Source organism: Passer montanus, unplaced genomic scaffold (genome assembly GCF_014805655.1).
Source record: "Passer montanus isolate IOZ18808 unplaced genomic scaffold, ASM1480565v1 scaffold56, whole genome shotgun sequence".
Lineage (NCBI taxonomy): Eukaryota > Metazoa > Chordata > Aves > Passeriformes > Passeridae > Passer > Passer montanus.
The window spans coordinates 3,923,463-3,949,371 of NW_024370595.1; the positions used below are offsets into that span (position 1 = coordinate 3,923,463).

The window sequence follows — 25,909 nt, forward strand, 5'->3', positions numbered from 1 at the left end:
TAAGTTATGAATTACTACCGAGAACCAATAAAACAAAATCACAGAATGGAGAAACCAAACTATTTCACTCTATATTACAGAGAGAGATCAAGTTTTATTGAGAATAACAAGGGTACAAAAGAGGGCACAAAAGATAGGCAGGAAGACTTCTGCAAACATTAGCAGACATCTGAATTTAGCTCTGTATATAAAGTGCATCTAAAAAGTGAGGTATATAGATGAAGTTGCATAGTGAACTTTAATTGGTTTTATTTCAGTCCTGATGCCTGACATTTCTCTTGCCTTCTTGATGATCTGTTATTACGCAGTTCATTTAGAAAAACAGAATTAGTATGCAATGGGAAATAGCATAAACCTCTTAGTTTTGACATACACAAAAACTACTTAGTGAGAGGAAAAATAATTACAGAGCTACTAAAATAGCTAAATAAAAGACCAGGTGTGAAACCCCAAATGAGCATGATAGAAGCCAAGAATCTGTATTTCTAGGGCAGTTTAAGTTAAGATCAGGAATTCGTTTCCTCTGTGTTTATTTTCAGTGTAAGGCATACTTAGGCAACACCTAGTAAAATGTTTAACTGCCACAGACAAACTGTGTGAGGGCCTCATTTTGGTATCTTTAGCCCTGCAGAACTGGCATGACTAAGTGAAAATTCAATTACCTCTTAAAAATTCCAAATAATTTTGCGGCTACCCTGTTCATAAGGTAGCTCACAAGTGATACTCAGCACATTGGTGTGTATGAATAAAATCATTTCAAACTTGATTGTCAGTGAAGCATCTCTGATACATCAAAAATATTTTTAACTGTTCCTTTTGTTTATTTGACAGAAACTATGAAAACCAACAAGTCAATTTCAACTGATATAAAAGATTAAGAATTTGGTTTGCAATTAGTGCAGAATATCCTTACGATTATAAGAAAGATAAAATCTTACCTCTAAATCATGCAATTACTGACATTTTCCTCCTTCTTAGTCCTATGTAAAATAAGATTGAGTTCTTGGGACTTTCAGTCATGCCAGCTGCTACAGAATCAAAGCATCTCCAAAAAAATTACACCTATGCCATAGTTCTTTAGAGACTTCAGCAAGGTACCTGCCCTCTTTTCTGTCCAAAGGCCTCAAAACCCTGATGATGTTGAGAGACCTTTTCCTACTAAGCCTTGAAAGCATTCCTGGTTTAAATTAATTGGACCTTTATGGGATTCAGGATGTTTACAGCAGGGCACAATAAATGCAGACAAAGCCTTTTCAACTTTTCAGAGATTGAGAAGCTGAGAATTAAATGCTATTTGTTCCAGTTCACTTTGACAGTGCAATGGAGGATTAATTTTTGTGTTAAGTTCTATCACATCTTTGACAAAACCATTGTTTCCTATAAAGTCTCCAGCAATGATGTTAATACATTTTTTTTTTGTTCCTGGATACTGCTGCTTTATCCAGATTTTCAAACATGGAAGACTCTGGAGTGTCATTTTCTTCAGTGATCCAAACGGGTGTACGAGAATATACCTTAAATTTTCAGTAAGGTTAATCCCTGCCACAAAGAATTTTCCTGAAACAAAAATTAGAAAGTGACACATTAAATATTCTTTTGAGGAGGAGAGAAACTTCTCAGTATTGCATTACCTTCACATCTCATTCCAGTGGGGATCATTAAAATACTAACTTCACACTCTTTCTGTATTGTTTCATGTCCCTGTAACTGTTTCCCCTTGTTGCAACTTCATGCTGTAGTAAACAATTCCTGAGCCACGCTCGGTTATCCAAACATTCCAGTTTAGCTAAATTTGTCTAGTTATTCACTGCAGTCTAAAGGTTCTCCACTGGCTAGTCCTCCTCTGTAAATTACTCCTCTGTTTCTGTGAGGGCTGCTTCCAAATGCTTAGCCTTTGGGAGCACAGGGTGCACCCTCCAGCTGGGAAGTGTGCTTCTGAAGCAGCTCCCCTGTCACCACCCTGTGCATTCACTTCAAAAGCTGTGTCAGAGGTTCTGAACTGAACCTCTGTCAGATTATTGCTTCTAAATGCTTAGCCTTTGGGGGAGCACAGGGTGCACCCTCCAGCTGGGGAGTGTGCTTCTGAAGCGGCTCCCTGTCACCACCCTGTGCATTCACTTCAAAAGCTGTGTCAGAGGTTCTGAACTGAACCTCTGTCAGATTACACCACACCAGCACGCTTGAGTGCTGCTGTTCATGGGCAGCTACACCCTTCTCGTACTGCTCTGGTATCACAGGTTCATTAAGGTTGGAAAAGGCCTCCGAGATCATTGAGTCCAACATTTGACCAAACACCACCATGACAGCTAAACCATGGCATTAAGTGCCACATCCAGTTGTTTCTTGAACACCTCCAGGGACAGTGACTCCACCACCTCCTGGGCAGCCCATTCCAAGGCTTAACCACCCTTTCAGTGAAGAAATTCTTCCTGACTTCCAACCTCAGCATCTCCCCTGGTCTGTGGCCATTTCCTCTTTTGGCTGCCTTCGAGAAGAGGCCAATTTCCACCCGGCTACAACCTCCTTTCAAGTAGCTGTAGAGAGTGATAAGGTGTCTCCTGAGAGAAACCTTGTAGGGGCTTCCTTGGACAACAAGGCTAGTGGAATGTACTTCTCACCATCTGTGCTGCCTGAAGCAGCAAGCAGTGGCCTGAGGAAGCAGCCTCCTGCCCATGAGGTGGGCACAGCTATGCCAGTGAGCGGGTCTGCACTGAGGGTTCCCTTTCTGTGGGTCACACCGGTGAGGTGGCCGCCACAATCTCTGTGTTCTGTGTGTGTGTGTGTACACTGACAGTACCCACACCACCAAGGGCAGTGCTCCCTTCCTGTGGGTCACACCAGTGAGGTGGCCGCCACAATCTCTGTGGTCTGTGTGTGTGTGTACACTGACAGTACCCACACCACCAAGGGCAGTGTCACACTCACCCAGGGGTGGGCAAAGCACTCAGCAGCCATGGGCACACAGCACACATAGAGTGGTTATATCCCATAAGGCAACAATTGCCCAGCGTCCTACTTGTTTGGCATGGCTGTAAGGGCCCCTTCTCTCCTCCAAGCCAACTCCCTGTGCCTACCTGGCCGGCCCATCCGCTTCATGCGCTCCAAATACCGGATAAGAGCACGAGTGGATGTTTTGTTTCCCCACCAGTATGGGATGGGGGGCCACAGCTCACAGTGCTTCTCCAGTTCCACCTCCTCTTCATACGAGACTATAACCTGATGGCCAAGGTGCCACATGGTCCGCAGTGTCGGCACCACCTAAAAGGAAGCATGCCCAGGTTGAAGTCAGCAACACAGCAGCGTTCCCTAAGTGCACACACTGTGAGACAGCACCTTGGCATAGATTCAGTGCAGATAAAGAGTTTAAATGAGCAGCCCAGCAGGTGATGGGCTGGTTTATGAGCTGCAGGGCAATAGGACCCTGGGAGCTTCAGCAAATTCAGCCTTTCCTCAAACAAATCAGCTATGATCATGTCCATATTTCAAGGTCTTACACCTGCATCATAGGAAACCATCCCTGTGTCAGCCCTCATGCACAAACCACTGCTAGAAGTTTGTTAGGGGAGGAAGATAGAGATCATCTGCTGCAGCAATGCCGACAGAGAGAAGCAGGAATCATTTTGGCAGATTCCTCACATGGATGCAAATTTGGCACAGTAACCACCAAAGAAAACTGAACTGCTTAAAACTTGGTAAGACTAAGTGTGAGTCACCAAAAGCTACATTAATTCTCATTTTTCAAAGTGGAAAGTTTATGAAATTGGGATGCTCCAAACATTTTTAACTGAGAGGAAGACCGGAGTCAGACATTTTCTCTATCAGATATATGGGCTAAAATAGCTGTTAAATTTAAGCGTCTCAATATGAAATTACATTTTATTTCAGCCTCAGAAGTTACCCTTGGAGAGAACTGAGGCCCTCTGAACTAGTTTTATTTGCAAAACCAACAATTTAGCAGGCATTGTTATTTCTAAGAATGTTGTGGTTAAAAACCACATTTGCTGCTTGTGAAAAAGAAATGGTGGCTTTTTGATGTTTCTATTAGGTTATTAACTTAAATAAAAGCCAAAGGCACTTGAAAATTAATAAGGCAAATATTAGAAGAAATCTGTGGGTTGAATGAATCTGTCTCAGTTCATCCACAAAAGAGAGAATGAAAGCTTCTATTAGGTCAAAAAATATTGCAAAATTAAGACACGAGCTTCTTAAGCTACAAAACTTTGTGGTTGACTGAAGCCTTTGCTTTACTCCAGCTGTCTTTCTAAAGCTGGAACCTCTTAAACAAACAAGCAAAGATGTGCAATAAAAGCCAAAAAAAAAGCTACCAGAGATGTGTATATGAACACAGATGCTTATTATGCAAGCAAAGCAGAAATTAAAACCTAACAAGGGATTTTTAAACCTTAGTAATCCAGATCAAAGGAAGACACCTTGAATAGTTAAGACAATTAAAATTTTAAATGCAGTGTAATATTGTCACACTGTGGCCTGTACCAGTACTACATACAGACCTTGCCTGAGCAGCTGCTTCATAAACACTTTCACACTTATTTCTGTATGACAACAGAGATGAGGTTTGAAAGACAGTAGGTAGCAGTTTATTTTAGAGTAAGTCAGCAAGCACTTGGATATTCAATGGCAAATCTAAATCTGTGATCCTGAAAAATCCCACAGAGGCCTGACCTGCAATGGTATCACTAGCAAAAATTGTGAGATCCATTATGCTGGTCACAGATCCCACAGGTATAAAGTTTTCCTACTCAAGGGAAGCAATTGGTTTGTCTTTTCTCCAGCTCTCTTCCTCCATCCTCCTGGACACAACTCAGAAATGTTCTTTCTTCAGTGATTTCAGACCATTCTTTCAATAGGTTCATTCAACAAATTTTCAACAGCAACTTTTCCCTTTTCCAGTTAATAACTCTCTTCTGTTTAAGAACTGGCCATGTGTTCAAAAGCAAGTCTGACCACCTTCTCCAGTATCTCTCCTCATCCACAACTTACACGCTCAAGTTATTTGGGGAAACAATAAAACAATGGCACTCAGGCCTTCAGTTATTCAGCTGAGGCCTGAATATTCAGAATCCCCAGTTTTGCTGAGAATTGTTATATTTTAACTCTGCTGTACAGAATGCTTTGAAGTGGTAATACTCACACATTACTGATACACCAGCTTCAAAGGCTGAATTTGAATCATGAACAGGGTCATCATTCTCTTGTACCACTCACATCTCCAGAGAAAACCCTCTGTTCCTCTGCATCTTTGAAATGTTAATTGTTTAACTACTAGAAGCTCCTACACCTGGTAAAAAACAGAGGGAGCTAAAAGTCTCAACTTATAAAATCTAGCAATCAAATATTTTCTGATTTAAATTACGGCTTTTCTGGAGGTATGGGTAACTGTAAGACTGGTTAGGAGGTCAGCACCAGGAAAGTCAATGCCACCAGAAGGGCAGAGATGCTATTAAGAGGGACCTCAACAGGCTGACAGAAACCTCATTTCAACAAAGGCAAATGCAAAGTTGTGAACAGACTAACCCCAGACACCAGGACAGACTGGTGGAAACCTACTTTGCAGAAAAGGACCTGAAGATTCTCGTAGGCATCAAGCTGCACATGAGCCTGTACTGGGCTCACCTGGCAAAGGTCAGTTGTGACCTGGGCTGTATTAGCAAAGGCACAGACAGCAAATCAATAAAAGGGGGTCTTCCCTTCTATTCAGCAGTTGTGGGACTGCAGCTCAGATATTGTTTCCAGCTGGGCTTCCCCAGTACACAGAAATCACTGACAAGCTGGAGTGAATCCAGCAGCACACCACCAGAGCTAGCCCAGGCTGGAGCAGAGGCTGGAGCATGACACACAAGGACAGGCTGAGGGAGCTGAGTCTGTCCAGTATGAAAAGAGAAGACTGAACAGGTCTTACTCCATCTGCAAATACCTAATGGGTAAATGTAGTATGTATGTAGAAGATATGCACAGCAAAGGAAGTCATCAGACACAGGAGAGATTCTGATCAGATAGAGAAGGAAAACAAGGTTACTGTGAGAGTGGTCAAATTTTGCAGAGAAAGGTTGTGAAATCTCCATCCTTGGAGATAATCAAGAATGAACAGGACACAGCCCAGCGTAACTTGGAAGCTGGTCCTACTTTGCATGGTGGTGTTGGACCAGATGACCTCCAGAGGTCACTTCCAACCTAAACTGTTTTCAACAGAAAAAAAATAATTTATAATTATTGTCGTGAAAAGGCAGAAAATGGATTCTTTAAATTCTAAATAATAAATATAAGATGCACAACTTTTGTTTTCCTTTCTTTTATTTTCCTTTCTTTTCCTCTCTTTTCTTTTCTCTCTTCTTTTCCATTTCCTTCCCAAGAAAACTCAGACAGGACAATGGATGACAGTTGTCCCTACTATTGCCCCACATACATAACAGTCAACTTTAATTCCCTCTTCAACACTGTGGAATGCATGTTTGTTTTATCTCCTCAGTTCTATTAGGTAATTACCTATCTCTAACGCAGCAAATGTTACTTTTCCAAGGTTAAAAACACAGTGAAAATAGAATATATCTAAAAATTTCCAATCAAAGATCTCACTGTGGTGTATAATTCTTTTAAAATATGAAAAAAAGGATGTCATACTTACATTTCTAGGACATAGTTTACACTGGAAAATCTCTTTTATACAGGCAACAAGATGATTATGAAGTCTTTTGGTTAATCCATCAAAATTCCTGCAGGCTATGATAACAACTTCCTGAGGATGAGTTTCTAACCACCTCAATATTTCCCACAGAATATCCTACAAGAAAGAGGCATGGCAGCTTAGAAAGTTATCTATGCTGTGCAGGGCTAAGGACATACAATTAACAGAGCAGTAATGGTGAAGCAGACTCACAATCACAATAATGATAAACTATGTTTTCTCAAAAAATAAAAAAAAGTGTTTCTGTAATTATATAGGGCTTTTAATGCTTTCTTCCCTTTAACAACTTCTCTTCTTACCAGGGAAACAGGAATGTCCTGTGTATCATCCTGGGACAACAAGTGATGAACCCCAGAACATCAGACATGTGGTAGGGGATAGGCAGTGCAAAGCAGGCAAAAAGAGTCTGGTTTGAGGAAAAGGAAAACATTGATGCTCCAATATGAGTGCAGCTGCTGAAACTAACTTCCAGCCCTGCTGATTTTCTCTAGTTTGAAGTCCTCACAAAAGAAAAAGAAATAACCTACTCAGCAGACGTTGAGCCAGAATTTCTGGATTATGATGTCCCTTAAATGAAAAAATGGCACTGGTTTTACAGCCATCCAAAAGGTAAGGAAAATACCTGCACAGTAACAGTTGTGTAAACCATATGCACAAAGTACAAATTCATAGAAGGATCATTAGTCTTGTGGGCGATCCTGAAATCCAGGTATCTAACTCCAGCCTCAAGTTGCTCTGTCACAGTCAGGACCTGAAATGTGAAACAGAAGACACAGGTCCCGAGAACTTGAAAAATATTTGTTTCTTTAGTTTAGAAAGCAAAAAGAGGGGTACAAATTTAGTCCTATGGCATTTTTCACAGGTCTTTCATCTTTAAAATATCACTGTATGGCACAGTGAGCATTTTGCTCTCTGGCAAGAGGGATTGCAATTTCCCTGCAGCATTAACTGCAAGTACAGATTAGATTAGTTTCAGACAGGTGCCCTTGTATTCTGAAAGTTAAAGATCAATTAACCTGTACATAAATACATTATTGCTCTTCACACAACTATTCATTTAAAAGACAATTGCAGGATCAGCAAGTTAGAAATGCCGTATTTATCTTATTAGATCAAAGACTTTTCCATGGTTGTCTCTGTGGACCTCACACATCCTCAACAGAAGGAAAACAAAAATAGAAACTACTGGCTATTGTTCTTTTTCAAGGTATAGTTTCTTATGAAGTTTGAATTAACCTGTAGAAGTCCTACAAAACAGAGGCACTCCTCTAGATCACTTCCCTCAGAGCACTTCCACTGGATTTGGAGGCTGAATAGAACAGGTGATAAAGCTACTTCTGAGGCAAAAAGTTCCAAATTATATGTGTTTTCGTTATATCAAGACTATCTTAGCAAAAGAAAATAGAATCAATTTAATTAAATATGTTTAAACACCAGTTTGTCTTAGTTCAACCTGCTAGAGATAAAAGTTTAGGCTTCAGAAACCATACATTATACTGATTTAAGTCACAGGGGATTCAGTGAAAGCTAAATCAGTACAAGGCATTGCTTTTGAATATCCAAATTCGTAGCTTTAGCACTGTGGCAGAGCTTAAGGCACATGGCAGGATGCTCCCCTTGCTTAGTTTAACCCCCTAACTCCCTGTTCTTTGGACATGAATTTAGCCTCCCCATGCTGTGCCCGAGGGGCTGGGCTGGGACAGAGCAGCCCCGTGTGCCCCAGGGTCCAGGGGGGCAGTGGGTCTGGCCAACAACTCCTCCTGGGCCTGCTGGGTCTCCACCAGGCTGAAGGGGTTGAAAGGATGATCCACACCCCTTTGCTTGGAGTATATTGGAGATGGGAGTGTACATGGCTGTAGGTCATTCATAACCTCTGTGGCCAGAAAAAGCACCAAATGAAATTCCTGTTCGGAACTGCCCTTCAGATTAATTCATTTCTTATCTGTTGACTACACAGGAAAACGAGATAAATTAGACTCTGTAATTAGTCGCCTGGGTTTGGATACTGAATTAGGCAGTGTGAACATTGCCCCCTAAAGGGCAAAATTCAAAAGAAAGCCCTGAGGAGCAATGCTGCTCAGTGCTTCAATCTCACACCAGGCATCCAGGGCATGACTGGAAGCTACATGGCCATTACACAGGAAACATCTGGGCTTCTAGACTGACAGCCACAGCAACTGGGGCTCAAGCAGGCAACTCCCAGGCACTGAACCATCCAGGAACTTGTGGATCCTGCCATCAGAAGGGCTCCATGGTGTCTGTTCCACATTCCAATGGGTAAAGTCATCTCCCCACACAGATAACTGGAGCACAGCAGCGCTAAGGAGGGGCAGGATTGTAGCTGTGCCTCTTCCCTAACAGCACTGGGCCACTTCCTGCTTGTCACACTGGGTTTGGACCCGAAAATTATTATAATGATGTTAAGAGATTGTTTATCACCAACGGGGTCACTTTGCCAGCCAGAAACCTACAAGTTAGGAGGTTTCTAAATCTTTAATTGACTAAAGTCACCCCCAAAAAAGCAGCTCAAAATAAACAAGGATCTGTGCTAAGCAAGTGCCCATCAACATTTGCTCATGATTGCCAGTTCACATTTGATAGCTTGGTAGTGTCCAAGATTCCAATTTGCCAGAGCTGCTCGAACACAACAAAAGAAACCTTAGCATGCTTATTGCTATTTATCAATTATTCAGTTTTAATTCTCTAATAATGAACTACTCCTTCAATAAGAACAAAAACAGAAAGATTTTTGGTACCTCTTTGACATCAGGAAAGTCTGTTCTTTGGAAGAATCTTCAAAAGCTGTAGCTTAAATAATCACAATCCGCAATTTTGTCTTTAAAATACATTTATGCGGAACAAAGAGATAACTTTGTTCCTCCTTTGATAACTACTAGCTTAATATTTTAAGTTAAGTAAACCTTATGTGATGGACCACACTTTCACTCTCTTAATCTTTATAGGAAAAAAAATCCCTTCAACAGTGGATTCTTCTGTTTCTGCTGCTGGTGAAATACCCAGTATAGGTGGGGAAAACAACTGACATCTCACACAACAGTGATAGCAAAAATGACAAGCAAGTACCTTCTGAACAAAGTTCAAGAGGAAAAAAACCTCTGTTAATTACATTAATATTAAATGTTATTTACCACCACCAATGGTTTCTAGCACAAAGCGGTCAGCTTTTAGCAATAACTGTAAGTATCATCCCTGCCTCACCTGCATGCTTTTTCCCCAGAAAACATGATCAGATATGTGTGGCTCCTATCTCATACAACTGTAAGTATCATCCCTGCATGCTTTTTCCCCAGAAAACATGATCAGATATGTGTGGCTCCTATCTCATACTTTGATGTGCTGGATTTAGAAAGAGTAATTTTTTTCATATTAGCTGGAATGGAACTGTGGTTTGGGTTTGTGTTGGAAACAGTGTTGATTGCACAGGGATGTTCTTGCTGTTGCTGAGAAGTGCTTACACAGAGTCAGGGCCTTTTCTGCCTCTCACCTCACCCCATCAGCAAAGAGGATGGGTGTGCAAAAGGAGCTGGGAGGGGACACAGCCAGGACAGCTGACCCTAAGTGACCACGGGGATTTCCCACATCATAAGGAGTCATGCTCAGCATATAAAGCTGGGGGAAGAAGAGGGGGAACGTTCAGAGGTTCAGAGTGATGGTGTTTGTCCTTACACATGACGGAGCTTGGCTTTCTTGGAGATAACTGAACACCTGCATGTCCATGGGAAGTGGTGAATTAATTCCTTATTTTGCTTTGCTTGCTCATGTGGCTTTTGCTTTACCTATTAAAGGTCTTTATCTCAACCCACAATTCTCCAGCTTTTACCCTTCAATTCCCTCCCCTATCTTGCCCAGGGACAACCAGAAGCAGCAGTGCAGGGCTGAGCTGCTGGCTGGAGTTAAAACACCCAAACATGGCATCTCAAGAGAGCACAGATTTCTGGGCAGCAGGCTATTCTGTCATTGTAAGCTCTCAGCCCTGCAGCACAAGCTTCAACTTTGCCAAGGCAAGAAGAGAACACCAGACAATGGTTACCTGTGTTACAGACCACTTCATGATGATGGGGCGCACAATGCAGGGCAGACATTTGTTTAAAAACTTCACCAGCTTAGACTCATTGCCACTGACAGCAGAGCTTCTATCCAAACAGTAGGTCATAGTATCGTGACTTCCTGTAGGATACAAAAATAAATGTACAGAAAATCTCATTTCTTAACTACTCAAGACCACAATCCATGGCTACACTTCATGTGCACACTTGATAGGCCACCACATTTGCAAGCCACACACCTATATTGTCTGAGAGTCTCTGCAGTTATGCCAAAAAGGTGGAATTGTCTACAGAGGTTGCTTACCTAACATTAATAAGCTTAGCATGAAATCCTTCTGAAGGGAAGGCATTGACACTTTTCAATAAACCACCTGAACTACACATGACTGTTGTTTGCCTCAAACCACAATAAAATTCTTTGTTTCAAATGGTGTCTTCCCTCAAAATAATTACCTTGATGTGAAAACATATTTTTCTCAGGGAATAAATAGCTGAAGGCTGAATTTATCTAGAAATTGTCCTCTTTTCAGAGTTGTCCAAATGCAGGATTTCATTGTCCAATACCCTCATCTCTGCATGGGAAAATATGACTGAAAGAAGAAATTAATCTTCTTACACCTTTGACTGGACCAACACTTAACTTGGCACTTTAACCATTTATATCTTAAATATCTGCTAAAAATGTCCCCCTATAAGTAAACCCCCACCTCCCCTATACAGACAACAAACAAGGTGGGTGCTTGAAGGTTTCTGAGGCAAATCCTCAGATTGTTTGTGAGTGAAAGATGAACAAGATCCTCATTTAATGGACTTCTAAAATTACCGACTCTTTCCAGCGCAGGGAATTATGCAGGCATCAGAGCCAAGACCAATCTGCCCAATTATTTTATTTCCTTGACGTCTTAATAAACCCGACACATCTCTTGCATCATGTTTAGATTAAGCTATTGCAACTCACAATTTCATCAGGACACAGAACCAGTGTTTTTGCTAGCTTTTCTGTTCCATTATTTCTTCCAGTTTTATAAAGTGTGAATAAGAAAAGCTAACAACTCAGTGAAGTGACTTGCTTGAATCTTAACAGAATATCTGCAAAGAATCTTCTTATCATTTTGGGGTTTAAGTCTTTTGTCAAATTAGATGTTCACTGGTGCTAGGAACTGCTTTCTTGAATTGTCAGTCTTACTGGGGCCAGTGGTAATATTTCTAATAAAAATGATTGGTTTGGAAGTAAAAATTCTTTGGAACTGTCAATAATAGTTTGACGTGTCAATCAATTTTCTCATCTTCTAAAAGCCATTTTTTATTTATTTTACTGCTTTAAACACCCAAAACACACTCACTGCAGATGGGAGATCAGTATTGAGGGTAGGCAATAAAAGAAGTATGTGTTTGAAGATGTAGGAATCAAACTATTAAATATCCATGGACCAAATCCAAGCCCAAGAGAGATGAGCAGGATTCCATTGATGGGTGTTGTATCTATGGATGCCAACCAGCAAACAGATAGCAATCTTTTACTCACGAGTCTTTTGTGATGTCATGAGTTACAGTAATGAAAGGAAGATGGCTACATCCATGACACAACACATATGATGCAAAGGTAGTGAGCTAGCACCAAGCCAAGTAGCTCCAGACCTTGATTCCACACCTCCCCAGCAGCACTGTGCTCAATCTGGTGCAAGCATAACACTAATTAATGAGATCTGCAATTGTCTCATCATCATGCTTTCAGAATCCACACTGTCATGTTTCTTGCATGCCTTCTATGAGATAAACTTCCACTTGCAAACTGGGTTTCCTCCCTCTGGAAACCTGCCAGAGCTGTCTTGACCTGCTTGGTCTTGATCTGTTTGTGTTCTGACTTGGGCTAGATCAGCTTTGTGGGTCAGCTGGAGAGACACCAAAATATTCCAAGCTAATAGCCTGCAATGTTCTGTAAAAGTCTTCTAATGTTTGCTCAAATGGACTTGCCTTCAACTGTTCTTCATGCCTGTTCTCCCTGCAGGCATATTCGCAAGAACAACAAACACTTACAAGAATAACAAGGTCACCCTTAGGAGGAGAGCCAGGAAGGCAAACAAACCCGTCAGTAGGTTCTCCACTTTCTAAGATGGCCAAGAAACACCAGATGGAAGTCTTATAGAAACAACATGGCTCCTTTTCCAGCAAAACAAAATTCCACTGAGTGTGCTACTGGCTTTTGGATAATTTTTGCAATAGGAACAAAAATAGAAAGAGAAGACCTTCTTTCTTCAATCATAAGACAGATACATATAGTTTTTCTTCTCTTGATGGTTAAATAAGAAATCTAGAGGGGTTTCTTTAATAGCACCTGTCCTAGTCCCGTTACATAGGCTTTATCCTAAACAGAGATGTGCTTGTTTTGAAGTTAACATCAATTCCAATTACATTATCTAAGAAGCCTCCATGAAATAAGTTTCTGGGTTTCAATTTTAATTGGAACTCCACACTCCATTAGTTCACAACAGGCAGAAAAAAGCCAAAACACTGCAATTATTGGATTCTCCCAAGGCTCTACCCACTGAAGACAAGACTTCACACTATCTCTAAATATATGCCTTTCCTAAAAGTAACCTATGATCCTGTGGCCTGCATAAAACATTCATCTACACACTGTGCTGCTTTCTCCCCAAGCTACCTGTCACATCTAGAGGTGTGAGAGAAAACACAGGCTAGACTTTTCTTTAGTACCATTTTTGATGTGGAGGCAAACTCAAGAGCTCAAGAGCTGATGGTCCTTCAGTGCCTCCCCATGTGTCAGTGAAACCACATTATACCATAATTTTTTTTGGACAGAATGAGAGGGGGAAAAAATCAAGACAGCAGAAAGAAGCAATAATATGACCAAAGAAAGGTTAATAATACCCAGGTATCGTTTAAATGCATTTACATATAACATGATAAATCTGGTTTTTATAAGCTGTATCATGTAGAAAAGTAAGTCTGCATTAATAAAAACATGTTAATTATAAGTCTCAATTCTCCTTTTTCTGTAACTTCACAGCCTCTTTTAGACACTACAAAGAAACAAATAATAAGGTAAAACATTAATTCTCCCCTTCTGAAAACATTTTATTTATTTAACATTTATATTATCTAGGAAATCACAAGAATTAATTAGGGAAATTTTATCATTTCCCAAATAAATTAATCCTTAGATTATTGATAGTATCTCACAAGATAATGCAAAGTGCCTCTTTCTTTTCCCTTCTAAAAAAACAACAAAAAATTCCTTTTTACCCCTCCCCTCTAAGAAACCCCAAACATTACAGACCAACATTATTCACATAACATCACACAAAACCTCCCCCACACACTGGCCCAAATAATAAACATAGCCATCCTGAAATGGGACAAACAGGATATTCCAATGCTTAAGTGGCAAGCTAACAAAACAGTGGAGAAAAAAAAGCTGATCTTTACCTGGAAGAGCTAAGTTATAGAGGGGAATATCCCAGAGCTTCTCTGGTAACTGTGACATCCACTGACCATTTTCATGGCACACGTGAACGAAGGTTTGCAAAGGGCCTTCCATTGGTATGTGCTCTGGGACTTCATAGGGTGTCCTGGGAGGGAAAAAGAAAAGAAAAACAATAAACCATTCCATATACTGCTGTTGAATTAATGACATTGCACCTGTGCAGGAAGAATTTCTAGATGTTAAAAAATGCCAACCCTTCCCTCAAGTAGCTGCAGAAAAATGTCAAGAGCTTGTCAGCCACAACATATGCTGCTTTTGATAACACTGTCTCCCAGCACAATGCCAAAGGGTGGATTCCAGCTTCAGGTTTGTAAACTGACCAAGTGAAAGAAAAAATCAAGCCAAGACAAATATACATGGTTTCATTGGTATGGAGAAATTGCTGTCTGTACTGGCTATTGTGAAACCACAAGGACTACCTCCCTCCAGTGTGAAACTGTGTCCATTCCTTTACACTCTGCAGTCCCAGGAGCACAGCAATGGCACCAATGGCAACACCGGGTCTGCTATCCTCAGGTCCCTAGAGAACTTACTTTGAAGGATCCAACCAGGTGCCACAGGAGTACCTCTATGAAAAGCCTTTACAAAGATGTCAGGACACTGGATTTGCAGGTCATGCCAGCATCTGGGGTCAAAGAGGAAAATTTTCCACTCCTTATTCCTGCTTTGGAGAACACCAAAGATGTGTTTATCGCCCCTATTGAGTCCAGGATCATAGGTATTTCAGTTTGGTCTGACCTTCTTGAAACTACTCTGGAACTGTTCTTCTCTGGGATCTTCTGCAAAATTTGCAGTGGTCATGCAGGAGTGCCAGTGGAGGAGACCAGATGAGAAATCATGCCATCACCAGGGCCTGCTAGAGTTATCCTGTTCATTTTTCATTTTAAGATCTCCTGGATTATGCAGAACACAAAAATAAGCTCTCAAAATAAGTTTTGTGGGTTTTTTTTCCCTATGAAGTTTCTAGTTCAGGTGGTGGTCTGGGGATTAGAGCCTTCCTTCTCTTCCCTGCTTTCAAGGCTTTATTTTGTCACAGCTAGTGGGAGAGTTTCTCTTGGCACAGTCATGGCACAATGACTGCCAATATACTACCAGATATCACAGCTTCCTTTTAATGCCTTTTTTTAAAAGCTGCCAATGTAAATTATTCCTTCTTGTCTGCTACAGCAATCACAGTCAGATACATATTTTTAAGGTTTTGTACTCTGCAAACACCCTCACTGGTCTCTGGTCCCTTTTTCTGCATCTTAGCATATTCATTCAAGATTGTTTCTCCTAGGAGGAGGTTGGCTTTTTTCCTAATACACTGGAGAGCCAGAGTGCTTATATCAAGAACATTTCCTTAAACATGGTGCGATGGATTTTTTTTTTCTTTTGACAGTCACATAGGGCCATCTAAAAGGCAACTTTAGGGATTGCATTCCTAAGTTTTATGTCCATACAACACAAAAAAATACAATCTGCTTTTATATAGCCAATGTACAAAGTATCACCTGCCTAGCCTGCCTTGCTATGCCTTCGGTGCTTCTTTGAATTGAAAGAAACAAATGGTCTCTATGTGCCACATCAGCTGTTCTTATTCTGGAAAATATTCAGTTCTCAGGCAGATCCTTTGCACTTTAATATTATGAGCTTCTGTCCTCCACAGACCCTTGTTCAGACAACAGATGTCTGCAGCTCATTTTGTCACCTTTTTCTGTTTCATGCTTCATCACACTGCACACCACTGCTCACCCACAGCTGCTCTGCTCTACCCTCTGTACCAAGGAGCATCAGCGTGGGCAGGGGCTGCAGGTGCTTAAAAAAGCATTTCTGTTTATAAAGACTGGATGGTCTCTCTTCTTCTCCAGCTCTGAATCTGACAGGAGCTCTGAGACTGCAACACCCCAACATATGGCAGCACTTATGCAGGTCCTGTATGCAGACTAGAGACCTGACTACAAGCGTTGCTTTTCCTCTTTTGAGCAGGGAGGTTTGCAGCTCCCTTTCCAGAGCCTTTGGGGCTCTCCAATACCCCAAAGCCACCCACACTCCCCCAGAGCAGGCACCCATCAGCCCAGGGACCCATAGCAAGACCCTTAAGCCCTGCCAGGTGGTCACACCTTGTCCTGGCACAGGCTCCTTTGCACTGACAGCACCCCCAGGATGCATCCAAGGGTGCAGGTTTGCCTGCTGCCACTCTCCTCCTGCCATGTGCTCTCAGTGCTTTGCTTGGGCTAACACAGGCACAGCCTCACAGCTGACAGAAAAAAAAGCTGTGTTTCTGCCATGCTGGTCCCTTTCTCCAGTTCACCATAGAGGCAGGATTGCACATGCTCAGGAGTCCCTGCAGAGGCATCAAGCCCTGCATTTGCCTTTACTGAGCTGTACAAGAGATCCCTTGGCATTGTCCAGCCAGAGCCCACAGGCAGCACAGCTGCCATCGATGTCCCAGCCTCTGCAGGACCAGGACACTTCACAGAGTGTCCTTCTGGGCCTGAGGAAAGCCAGCAGAGAGCAGAAACAGCAAAGACCAAGACATGCTGCAGTCCTGCAAACACTGACGTGTGAGAGATGCACATCTTCTTCTCCTCTTCCTCTCCTTCCACAGTACCCTGTGACTGGGGATGGCAGCCACTGGCAGTGCCTGGCAGGAACTGCACCATGGCCCTCTGCTTATCAAGTCCTGTACAAAACTGACTGGACCAGGGTTTGTCCTGCTCTCCTATACAATGCAAAGCCCTAGATGTTCACCTCTAAACTCAGCTGCTGCCTTGTGTTTGATGGGCAACCTTTAGGGAGAAACCAAGGCTTACTTGGAGAAATGAAACTGCAGCCATTAGCTGCTGTCTCTCATGACCAAATCCTAAACTTCACAAATAAGAACTGCTTCTTTATTCCCCTTTTCAGACAGGTAAGTCTACCCTACACACAGTACTGTGATAAACTACTGTGTTGGGTTTGCATGGCAAGACTTTGATAGGGAGGGAATCTATAGAGCTGATTCCTGTGAGAAGCTGCCAGAACCTCTCCCTGGGTAGAACAGAGGCAATGCCAGCTGGCTCCAAGGCGGGGCAAGGCTGAGCCCATCAACAACAGTGGTAGAGCCTCTGGGGTAACAGGTTCAAGAAGGGAGGAAAAGTTGCTGTGCAGCAGCAGCCAGGAAAAGAGGAGTAAGAATATATGAGAGAGACAACTCTGCAGACACCACGGCCAGTGCAGACGGAGGGGCAGGAGGTGCTCCAGGCACTGGAGCAGAGATTCACCTGCAGCCCATGGAAAAGACCATGGTGAGGCAGCTGGGCCCCTGCAGCTCACAGAGATCCATTCTGGAGCAGAGTCCTCCACCTGCAGCCTATGGAGGGTCCCACACTAGAGCTGGTGAATGCCCAAAGGGGAATGTGATCCTATGGGTAGCCCATGTGGGAGCAGGCTTCTGGCAAGATCTGTGGTCTCATGGAGAGAGGAGCCCACACTGGAGCAGGTTTGCTGACAGGACTTGTGACCCTATGGACCGCTCGCACATTGAAGCAGATCACAAAGAACTGCAGCTCTTGGGAAGGACTGATGTTGGAGAAATTTGTGGAGGACTGTTTCCCATAGGAGGGACCATGCTGGAGCAGAAAAGTGTGAGGAGTCCTCCCCCTGGGGAGGAAGGATTAGCAGAGACAATATTTGATGAACTGACCTCAGCCCCCATTCCACATCCCCCTGTGCCACTGCAGGTAATCAGGAAATCATCAGTGAAGTTGCACCCTGGGAGAATGGAGGAGTGGGCAGTAGGTGTTCTAAGATTTGCTGATTATTTCTCATTACCTTACTCTGATTTTATTGGTAATGAATTCAAATCGAGTCTGCTTTCCCTTTTTTAGTGATGGTACCTGGTGAGGGATCTCTCCCTGTCCTTATCTCGGACTGTGAGCTTTTCATTACATTTTTCTCTCCCCTTCCCTGAGCAGGGGAGTGATAGAGAGACTCTGGCGGGCACTTGGCTTGCAGTCAGGAGCAGCCCGCCCCAACCACCCTCGCTCCCCCCGCTCGCATCAGCCGCCTGACCTGCCCTGGGTGCTCTGCCTACAGGCAGCGATTACATTTTGAGGACTTTACCGTGACACACGCAATAAACAAGCAGTAAAACATGCAGACGTGTAAAGCCTCTGGAGATCACCATCCTCCAGCCCCAGGACACCGAGAGCATCGGGACTGTCCCTCGCCCGCAGCGGCTGCGCCCCGCCGGCCCCGAGCGCTGGGACACGGCCAAACCCCGGCCAACGCAGTTCCGGGAGGCAGATATAATTAAAGAACGACTCGTGATGACATCAGTAAAACATGTGCTACAGCCGACCCAGAAGCTAAAAAAACCCTCACGGGAGTCACAGGAACCCCTGTGAGGAGCAGTGCCCGAGCCCCGGCGAGGAGCGGCCTGCCAGCCCCTCAGGGCGGTGGGGACCAGGCCTCCGCCGCTGAACCCCGCCAGGAGCCGCATCCCTCCCTCCCTCCGTCCCTGCCTCCTCTCCCTCGCCACTGCTTTACTCACTCCGAGGAACGAGTCCGTTTCCATGCCGGCTCCTCGGGAAACCGTGAGCAGCCAGCTCGCCCCGGGCCCCGCACCCAGGCGGGGCGGAGCTGCCCCGCCCGGCTCAAGTGGCCGCAGGTTTGAGGAGGGTGAAAAGGGGCGGGAGGGATGAAGAAGAGGAGGAGAAGTGGTTGTGGTGGAGCGGCGCTGCCCGAAGCGCAGAGCCGCTCTCTGGGCTGCCGGGGCACTGCTCCAGGAGGAGCCTGCGGGCAGGGGCAGGCGGGGGAAGCGCCAGGTAGGAGTGTGTGCCATGCTGCTGCTGCCTTTGAAATCTATTAAGGCAAGAAGGCTTAAGATAAATATTTACAAATATATAGATACGTTAGAAGTACCCTATTTTCCTGCTGTGTCTGTCCAGCAGAGCTTGTCAGGCTCTCAGCTGTGGTGAAATTCACTTACGATGCCACCTGGCAGAAATCTTGGCAAGCTCTTCAAAAAGCTTTTCTGTGTAAAGAGGCATGAGGTAAATAGATGAGTGAGTGGCATGTAGAGGCAAACATGCATACCCTCGGTGCCGTTCTTGAAGCAGGGTGTGTTCTCAGCCTTCCCAGAGAGATGGAGAAAGGATCTGACCTACCCTTTAATGTTCCACAAGCACACTAAAACACACAGTTCCCTAAGTAAAGAATGGTGAGGTGAAACTCCAACTGAAAGAATGGATAGAGAAGATTAGCTCCTCTTTCTCCACAGGGCAGCTTTCCTAGAGTGTCATCTACAATGGAGCTGTGATGGAAGTGCTCTGGGATTGTACTGCAGTCAGGATCAGCAATACTTCAGGCTGCTGCAGTGTTGTGCTTCTTAATGCAAGGATGTATTTTCCAGGTAGGCTTTTTCCACCAACTAGTTTTTGCACGAGGCAGAGCAGTGTATATGTACAGAGCAAAACTTGCTGTTAACAAGTTAACAGTCAGCTAAATGAGTCATTTCCATGCCAGGACAGCAGGGCTGCCTGGGCTTCAGGGAGATGCTTACAGTTATATGTACCAGTCCAGGCTGCTGTTTATATATCAGGTCTTACAGAGTATCACAAAACTAGCTGCCAGTAGATGCAGAATAGATGTGGACCAAGCTGTAGCTTGGCACAAAAAGGATGAAATGCCAAAAGGAATGAAGTAAAGCAAAGGAGAAGGTAGGAAAGAAAAGACACTATTTGATGGCTGTGTGGTTTTGCACCACCACAATAGCTGAGAACAGTTACAGAGAAGTGTTATTGTGCCCTTCCTGGAATGAAATAAGTAGGAAAGTATTTCAATAAGAAAAGGCTAGGAGTAAAAATCAAAGACAACTTTAATTCTTCATTTTCTTAGAAAGTTAAGACTATGAAGGTGTGACAAAACAACGGTCAGACCGTCTCTGGATACTACCATGATGAATATAGTACAGCCGGACATGGTTCCAGTCTTGTGAAACAAACCTGTGTGAAATTGCATGGACTAAAAGGCAAAACATAACTGTGGAAAGAAAAAAATTAAAAGCTCTTTGGTTGTGGATTTGAAATGAGTAACAGAAAACTCAAAAAGAACCATGAAACTGAAATCCCACTTTTTATTCTGAGGGCCTTAACACAGGACTTTACACCCTAGCAATGTGAAGTGTCTGCTGAGTGATATGGATATGATCTTGCAGGTCTCACCTCAACAGAAATACTCTATCAGGAAATCTCTAGCCCTGTGCAAACCCTTTTAATTCCTACCCTTTCAAGTCTGAGTTTATGTCTTGGTTCTTTGCTTGTACTGGAATTACTAGAGATGTCAAGAGAGTTGCTCTTGGTTTAGTTCTGAGATCACAATCTCTCAGGAGGGATTTAGGAATTCCATAAACCAATGACAGGAAGTTAATCAGCATATGATTAAAGCCCTTAATAAGCATGTCTTCTGAGGCACAGTCAAGGCAAGGATAACTTTTATCAGTATTTGCAGAAATAATAAGCAAATTTCAAGATGAGGAAGCAGGGCATGAAAAAGCCCAAGATTTACCCTCCTCACAAAATAAATGTCTGCATTAAAAAGATGAGACAGACCTCAAAAGACAAAGAACTTACCCAGAAGGAGCTTATCAGTTTTGAAGCATTCAGTACTGAAGAGGTTGAAGCTGGTAGCATCTGAGTGAGTCAAAACAGGCAGATACATCTGTGTGGGGATTGATGGAAGTGCAGGTCTGATTTATAGCTGTGGGTCAGAGTGAAATTTCTGGTTTGTTAGTCACAGAGGCAGCAGTCATAGAGCTTTAAAGTGGACTTTATATATTTAAACACTTTGGCATACCAAAATGTGATGTTCTCAGTCTAAGAGAAATCAGTTGATTTGTTCAGATGAATTAGAGGTTTATAACATTCATTTGAAAATATTCAGTATTTGAGATGTTGCATGAGACTTTTGTCTTCCAACCCAGTTTTTTATTTTCAGATATGGAACACCTTTACTCTATGCTGTAATGCACAGAAATACCACTAAGCATGTAAACAGCTTTAACGGAATTGCCTGGATTTGGGGTGTTTGTTCTGAGGACGTGTCCAACGCCTTGGGCAATGTGTGTATTTGTCCCTGTCCTGACTTACTGATAAGTCCTCTCAACCTTCACCTAATTTCTGGCTTTGGAACAAACAGACAGCTTAATATTTCTGAGAGGAGATTGTATATCTAGGGGCAGCAGCCATGATGTGTCCTAAGAGCAGGGGAATCATCGAGGAGGCAGCTTGCAGCACCAGGGAGGTCACTCTGGGTAATAAAAAGACCTGGGAAGAAAAATGCAGCCCAAACCTGCTGAGAGTTTGGAACTGCTTGTCTGTGTTTGCTTCTAGAGTTATGAGACCACAATGGCTACTCAACCTTGCAATGCTGTGGGCAGGATTTTATGAGGATGGGAGGTGGTCTGGAGCCCTTCTTGTGCTTGGTCCCTGTGCATGGAGCTGCATGTCAGTGATGTGTCTCTGATAATCTGGCACCAGCTGGCCGGAAACCTTAGGCAGAAGCATTGGGGTGGGATTTAGGTTGCCCAAACACATTACAATGTGCCAATTCCACCATGAAGAAACGGCCCTGGCATTATTTGCAACAGGCAAAGCCAGTGGTAAAATTCAGTGGCTGGTAAAAATGCTACTGGCGTGGTTAGACATGGGGTACAGTGTTGCTGAGAGGAAAAAATAGAGTTGAATTTTATTAGTGAAAATTTTAATTGAAATTTTTAAAACAGAAAAACATGCAGAAAAAAAATCCTCAAATTCTTCCATTTTGATCCATTCCCACCAATACAAGAGAGGCTTCAGTGGGCATGGATCAAGATGCAGACAAAATAATGTTCCTCTCAAACAGAAGCAAGCAAGATTTTAATTTCAACTTAACTACATCATTATTCATAAGAAGAGTTAAAACACCCTAAAATACTTTTGGTACAGCCAGCTTACTTCATGTCTGGCACTAACAAGGAGCCAAACAAGGTAAGAAAAGCCCTTCCAACATGCACAGGAGAACTGCTCATAATGTTCTACTAGGAAGGGAAACTTAAGGGGGAGATAAACAAAACTCTCTCCTCAGACACAGCATCTGAGAAACCATGAGCAAGAAGAGAACTGGGCTTGAAGAGAACTGTTGCTACAACCTAACAGAGAAGCTGGGGTGACACAAAAAATTAAATGCATTCCCATCCACTAGAAAGGATTTCAAGTTACAGGTACAAAGAAAACCTCCTCATTCCTCCCTTTGTCATTAGTTTGTTATCTAACCCTTCAAACTTGTGGGAATTTCCTGTCCTGCATGAATCTCTGTCTTTTTTTCTTAATTGGAACAGGTCAGAAACAAAGCCCTCTACTCTGATGTCCCAATCCCTGGAGAAGGTGATGTGACTACAGACTCACAGTTTTCATCCACAAAGGCAGCTCTCAGTTCAGCATCAGAGGCAGCTGCCTGGGCAGGGTGAAGCTGAAGCATTGCCCTGGGAAAAGCAGGACCATCAAGACACTGTTCCCTGTCCATGTCTTTCCTGTGTGCATCTTCTAGCTGGGTGGCACGTGATGGGGAGGAGGAGGAAGGACTCTTTTTGTGCTTAAATTCATCACTTTGATGAAGCTGAGGGAGTGAGTCATGTGTCCTTCAGCACCATAAATAGCATCGCACTTTCTTCCTGTGATCACCTGTGAAAATTCGGCTCCCATGTCCTTCAGGACAAATTTACAGTATGGGGCAAAGGTTGGAGGCAACAATGTCTGGGTCTTTAAGCCGTCCAGACTTTAACTCCTGTGGTTCTCATGTTTATCAACCCTTGGTCACCTTGGGTTGATAATGGATTGCTGGGAAATAACTGAATATTCTTCTAAAGGTGATGAGTTCTTTTCCCCCCGTGTATTGCTGATTTGTACTGTCAACCATAACCTGCTATGGAGCAAGACCTTTTAAAGTCCATGCTTCAGCAACAATGACTCACAAGCTGATACAGATCAGATAAGCTGCATCCTCAGTGCAGAACCAGTCCTATTCTGTGCCCTGCAGAGCTGTATCTGTCACAGTTTCATAGACTTGGTGCTTCTTTTTGACCTCTGCCTGCATTTCACACCTACTGGGGCACAATAGGAAAACCAGGCAAGGATGGATGTCTCGGACAGTGCAGGCATGATCTGCAGTGATCTGCAGTAAATGTTCATCTTCCAACAGAACTTCACTCTGCAAACAGCACAAGTCATCCATGACAAAGGATTTAGATGCAGGGCCGGTAGAAGCTGAGCTCAGGATGTCAGCCTGGGTCAAACATCACTAATATTAGATGCTAAAATCTACAACAGTAAATTGTATCAGTTTCCCAAGGGGAGAGATAACCTAAGTACTTAATCTCTTATTACATGTACTTATTTTATTGCAGGATAACAAAGCACCATGTTGACCTCCCATACTACCACAGGGCAGTAATTAATAGCACAGTCATTTATAAAGTACTTGATACATATTACTGTGCCTTTTTTGTTTTCCTATCCACATCTCCTCAATCCCACTGTCCATTGGTAGGTTGTTTTCCACTGGTACTTGTGTCAGGAATGCAGAGGTGAAAAATTGCACAAAGGCTGCAGCTACCAGGGTAGTCCCACTCCTGCACACCCAGGATAGCAGTTTTGCTGGAAGGGTTCATACAAACATTCCAGTTAACTTTTCCCACCAAGAGTTTATGATATGGGTTTTTTTGGCCCAAGCTAATTAATTGGTATTCAGACATACACTAAATAAACCCATCTTAAAACTCTATCATAGTATAATAAATACCCTTCAAGTTGTCACATAGCATTTTTAATTAGAGTGTGTGCTATCACTGTGTAGAACATGCAGCCTGCAAAATTGTCTGGCCATAAAAGCAGATTTGCCAAGCTCCAAAATGTTAACAAACCACCTTCCACTAAAAGCAGTGGTAAGAAGCCATTCCAATGCACTGGGAGCTCAGCAGCTGTCCGCATGAGTGTCACAAGCAAGACACAGAGAAGCTCTAGCAGTGACCAAACCCCACCTGACTGTAGTAGTTTTCATGTTTCATTTTCCATGGCAATTTTCTTTCTCTTGAACTGCAGATGCAGTAAGACTCTTGGAACCACACCATGCCTTACCAGGGAAAAAATCCATTGCCTCTTACAAAAAAAAAAAAATCCTACACAAGACTTAAGTGTGAAGACTGTTTTCACAATTGGCTTTTCCATGAACTAGGGTGTTCCTGATTGACAGGTTTTTCTGTAAAAACAAAGCTGAAATTTTTTCTTTCAGTTATATACCTCCATGTCTAGTTTACCTGAAATCATCATGGCAGGGGCAACTAATCAATTTATATTAATAAAGCTGAGTAATACAGGAGCATACAAACACATTTTTTTACAGCACACATGTTAGAAGCTACAGGAAGCAAGGACATTTGTGGCAAGTTGAAATGCAAGTTTTTCCTGTTCCCTGGTTACAAGTGAAGAACATGATGTCACACCCATTGCTCATTGTTGCACTTACTGACTTTTCTATATGAACAGCTGTGCTAGAAAGAATTTCACTAAGTTCATGGGTGTGATAAGAACCATCAACTAAAAATTTAGACATTGCTCTAAATGTATTTGAACTATTTCTGATCCTGAAATGGTCCTCAGGTCCTCTGATGTAGACAAAACTTTGTATCAGCCTACAGGGTTTGACCCATATTTTCAGTCTCTGCACCATATTTAAAGGAAGGTCAGGGCTCAGATAGTGGGGAAAGGAGGTTAACACAAAACCAATCAATTGATGGTTTACAGGAAATAGGACCTGGCACCTAGGAGAGTTATTTCCTTTTTGGTATGTTTTTTTTTACTTGTTAGGTTTGGGATTGGGGTTTTTATAAGAGGAAGGGAATTTTTTTTTAGGGAAATGATTTATGCAGTTGCCTAATCTGGTACAGTTTTTCTTCCTATTTTCTTACCCACAATTAGTTTTTAAACCACAAGCTGAATTGATGCAAAATCTTATCAACTACATCATAAGTTTCTTAAAAACAGCCTCTCTTCAACATTTTGATAAGCTGACTAACAGACCCTTGGGTTTTAGGCCAAAGGAAAAGGAATGGACATTGCTTGCCTCTTGTGGAGGTCACATAGAATCCTAGAATCATTAAAGTTGGGGAAGTGGTCTCTAAGATCATTGAGTCCAACCTTTAGCCCAGCAATACCATCTTTACCTCTAAACCATGTCCCCAAGTGCCACATCCACAGACCAAGAGGGCAGAAGGTTCAAGAAAGGGGATTTTTTTCACTTTCTTACTACTGCCTTAGGTAGAGGGGGCTGACAGCCTTGCCGAGGGCTGTACACCGCAGGGTGTATTTGCTGCTGGTGCCCTGTCTGAGAGGGTCCTGGGGATTCACCTTTAAACATCTGTAGCCCTTTACATCTAAAACCCTGCTGCATCTCCTCTTGTAGTTGTGTTGCAGCACCAAGTGGACCAAGCCCTGAGCAGCCATCCCATCCCATCCCATCCCATCCCATCCCATCCCATCCCATCCCATCGCATCCCACTCCTGCCTGGCTTTGGCAGGAGGTTGAAAAGGAGACTCCTGCAAGGGCTCTTACAGCCCCAGCAGTGCTCTGAGGCTG

The 25,909-nt window shown here is 43.0% G+C and overlaps 1 protein-coding gene and 1 long non-coding RNA gene across 6 annotated transcripts; one reads left to right on the forward strand and one right to left on the reverse strand.

Moving 5' to 3' along the window:
- Window positions 1-60: 60 nt before the first annotated feature.
- PLCXD1 (phosphatidylinositol specific phospholipase C X domain containing 1) lies at window positions 61-18,920 on the reverse strand. Of its 3 annotated transcripts, XM_039725678.1 has the most exons (9): window positions 18,792-18,885; window positions 15,014-15,168; window positions 14,809-14,900; window positions 14,218-14,360; window positions 10,755-10,891; window positions 7,326-7,454; window positions 6,644-6,799; window positions 3,075-3,258; window positions 61-1,557 (listed from the first exon to the last, which is right to left on the reverse strand). In XM_039725678.1, the coding sequence occupies exons 4-9, from the start codon at window positions 14,327-14,329 to the stop codon at window positions 1,262-1,264; spliced, it is 1,014 nt and encodes a 337-aa protein (XP_039581612.1). In that variant the 5' UTR covers window positions 14,330-14,360; window positions 14,809-14,900; window positions 15,014-15,168; window positions 18,792-18,885; the 3' UTR covers window positions 61-1,261. The 3 variants fall into 3 exon arrangements, with proteins under 3 accessions (XP_039581612.1, XP_039581611.1, XP_039581610.1); XM_039725677.1 differs by lacking the exons at window positions 14,809-14,900; window positions 15,014-15,168 and having other exon boundaries at window positions 18,792-18,920; XM_039725676.1 differs by lacking the exons at window positions 14,809-14,900; window positions 15,014-15,168; window positions 18,792-18,885 and having other exon boundaries at window positions 14,218-14,440.
- LOC120510167 lies at window positions 18,771-24,652 on the forward strand. 3 transcript variants are annotated; one of them, XR_005629432.1, is made up of 4 exons: window positions 18,771-18,908; window positions 19,521-19,652; window positions 22,364-22,499; window positions 22,617-24,652. It is a non-coding gene; the product is annotated as an uncharacterized LOC120510167 (long non-coding RNA). The 3 variants fall into 3 exon arrangements; XR_005629433.1 differs by lacking the exon at window positions 18,771-18,908 and adding an exon at window positions 18,937-19,065 and having other exon boundaries at window positions 21,236-22,499; XR_005629431.1 differs by lacking the exon at window positions 18,771-18,908 and adding an exon at window positions 18,937-19,065.
- The last annotated feature ends 1,257 nt before the right edge of the window (window positions 24,653-25,909 follow it).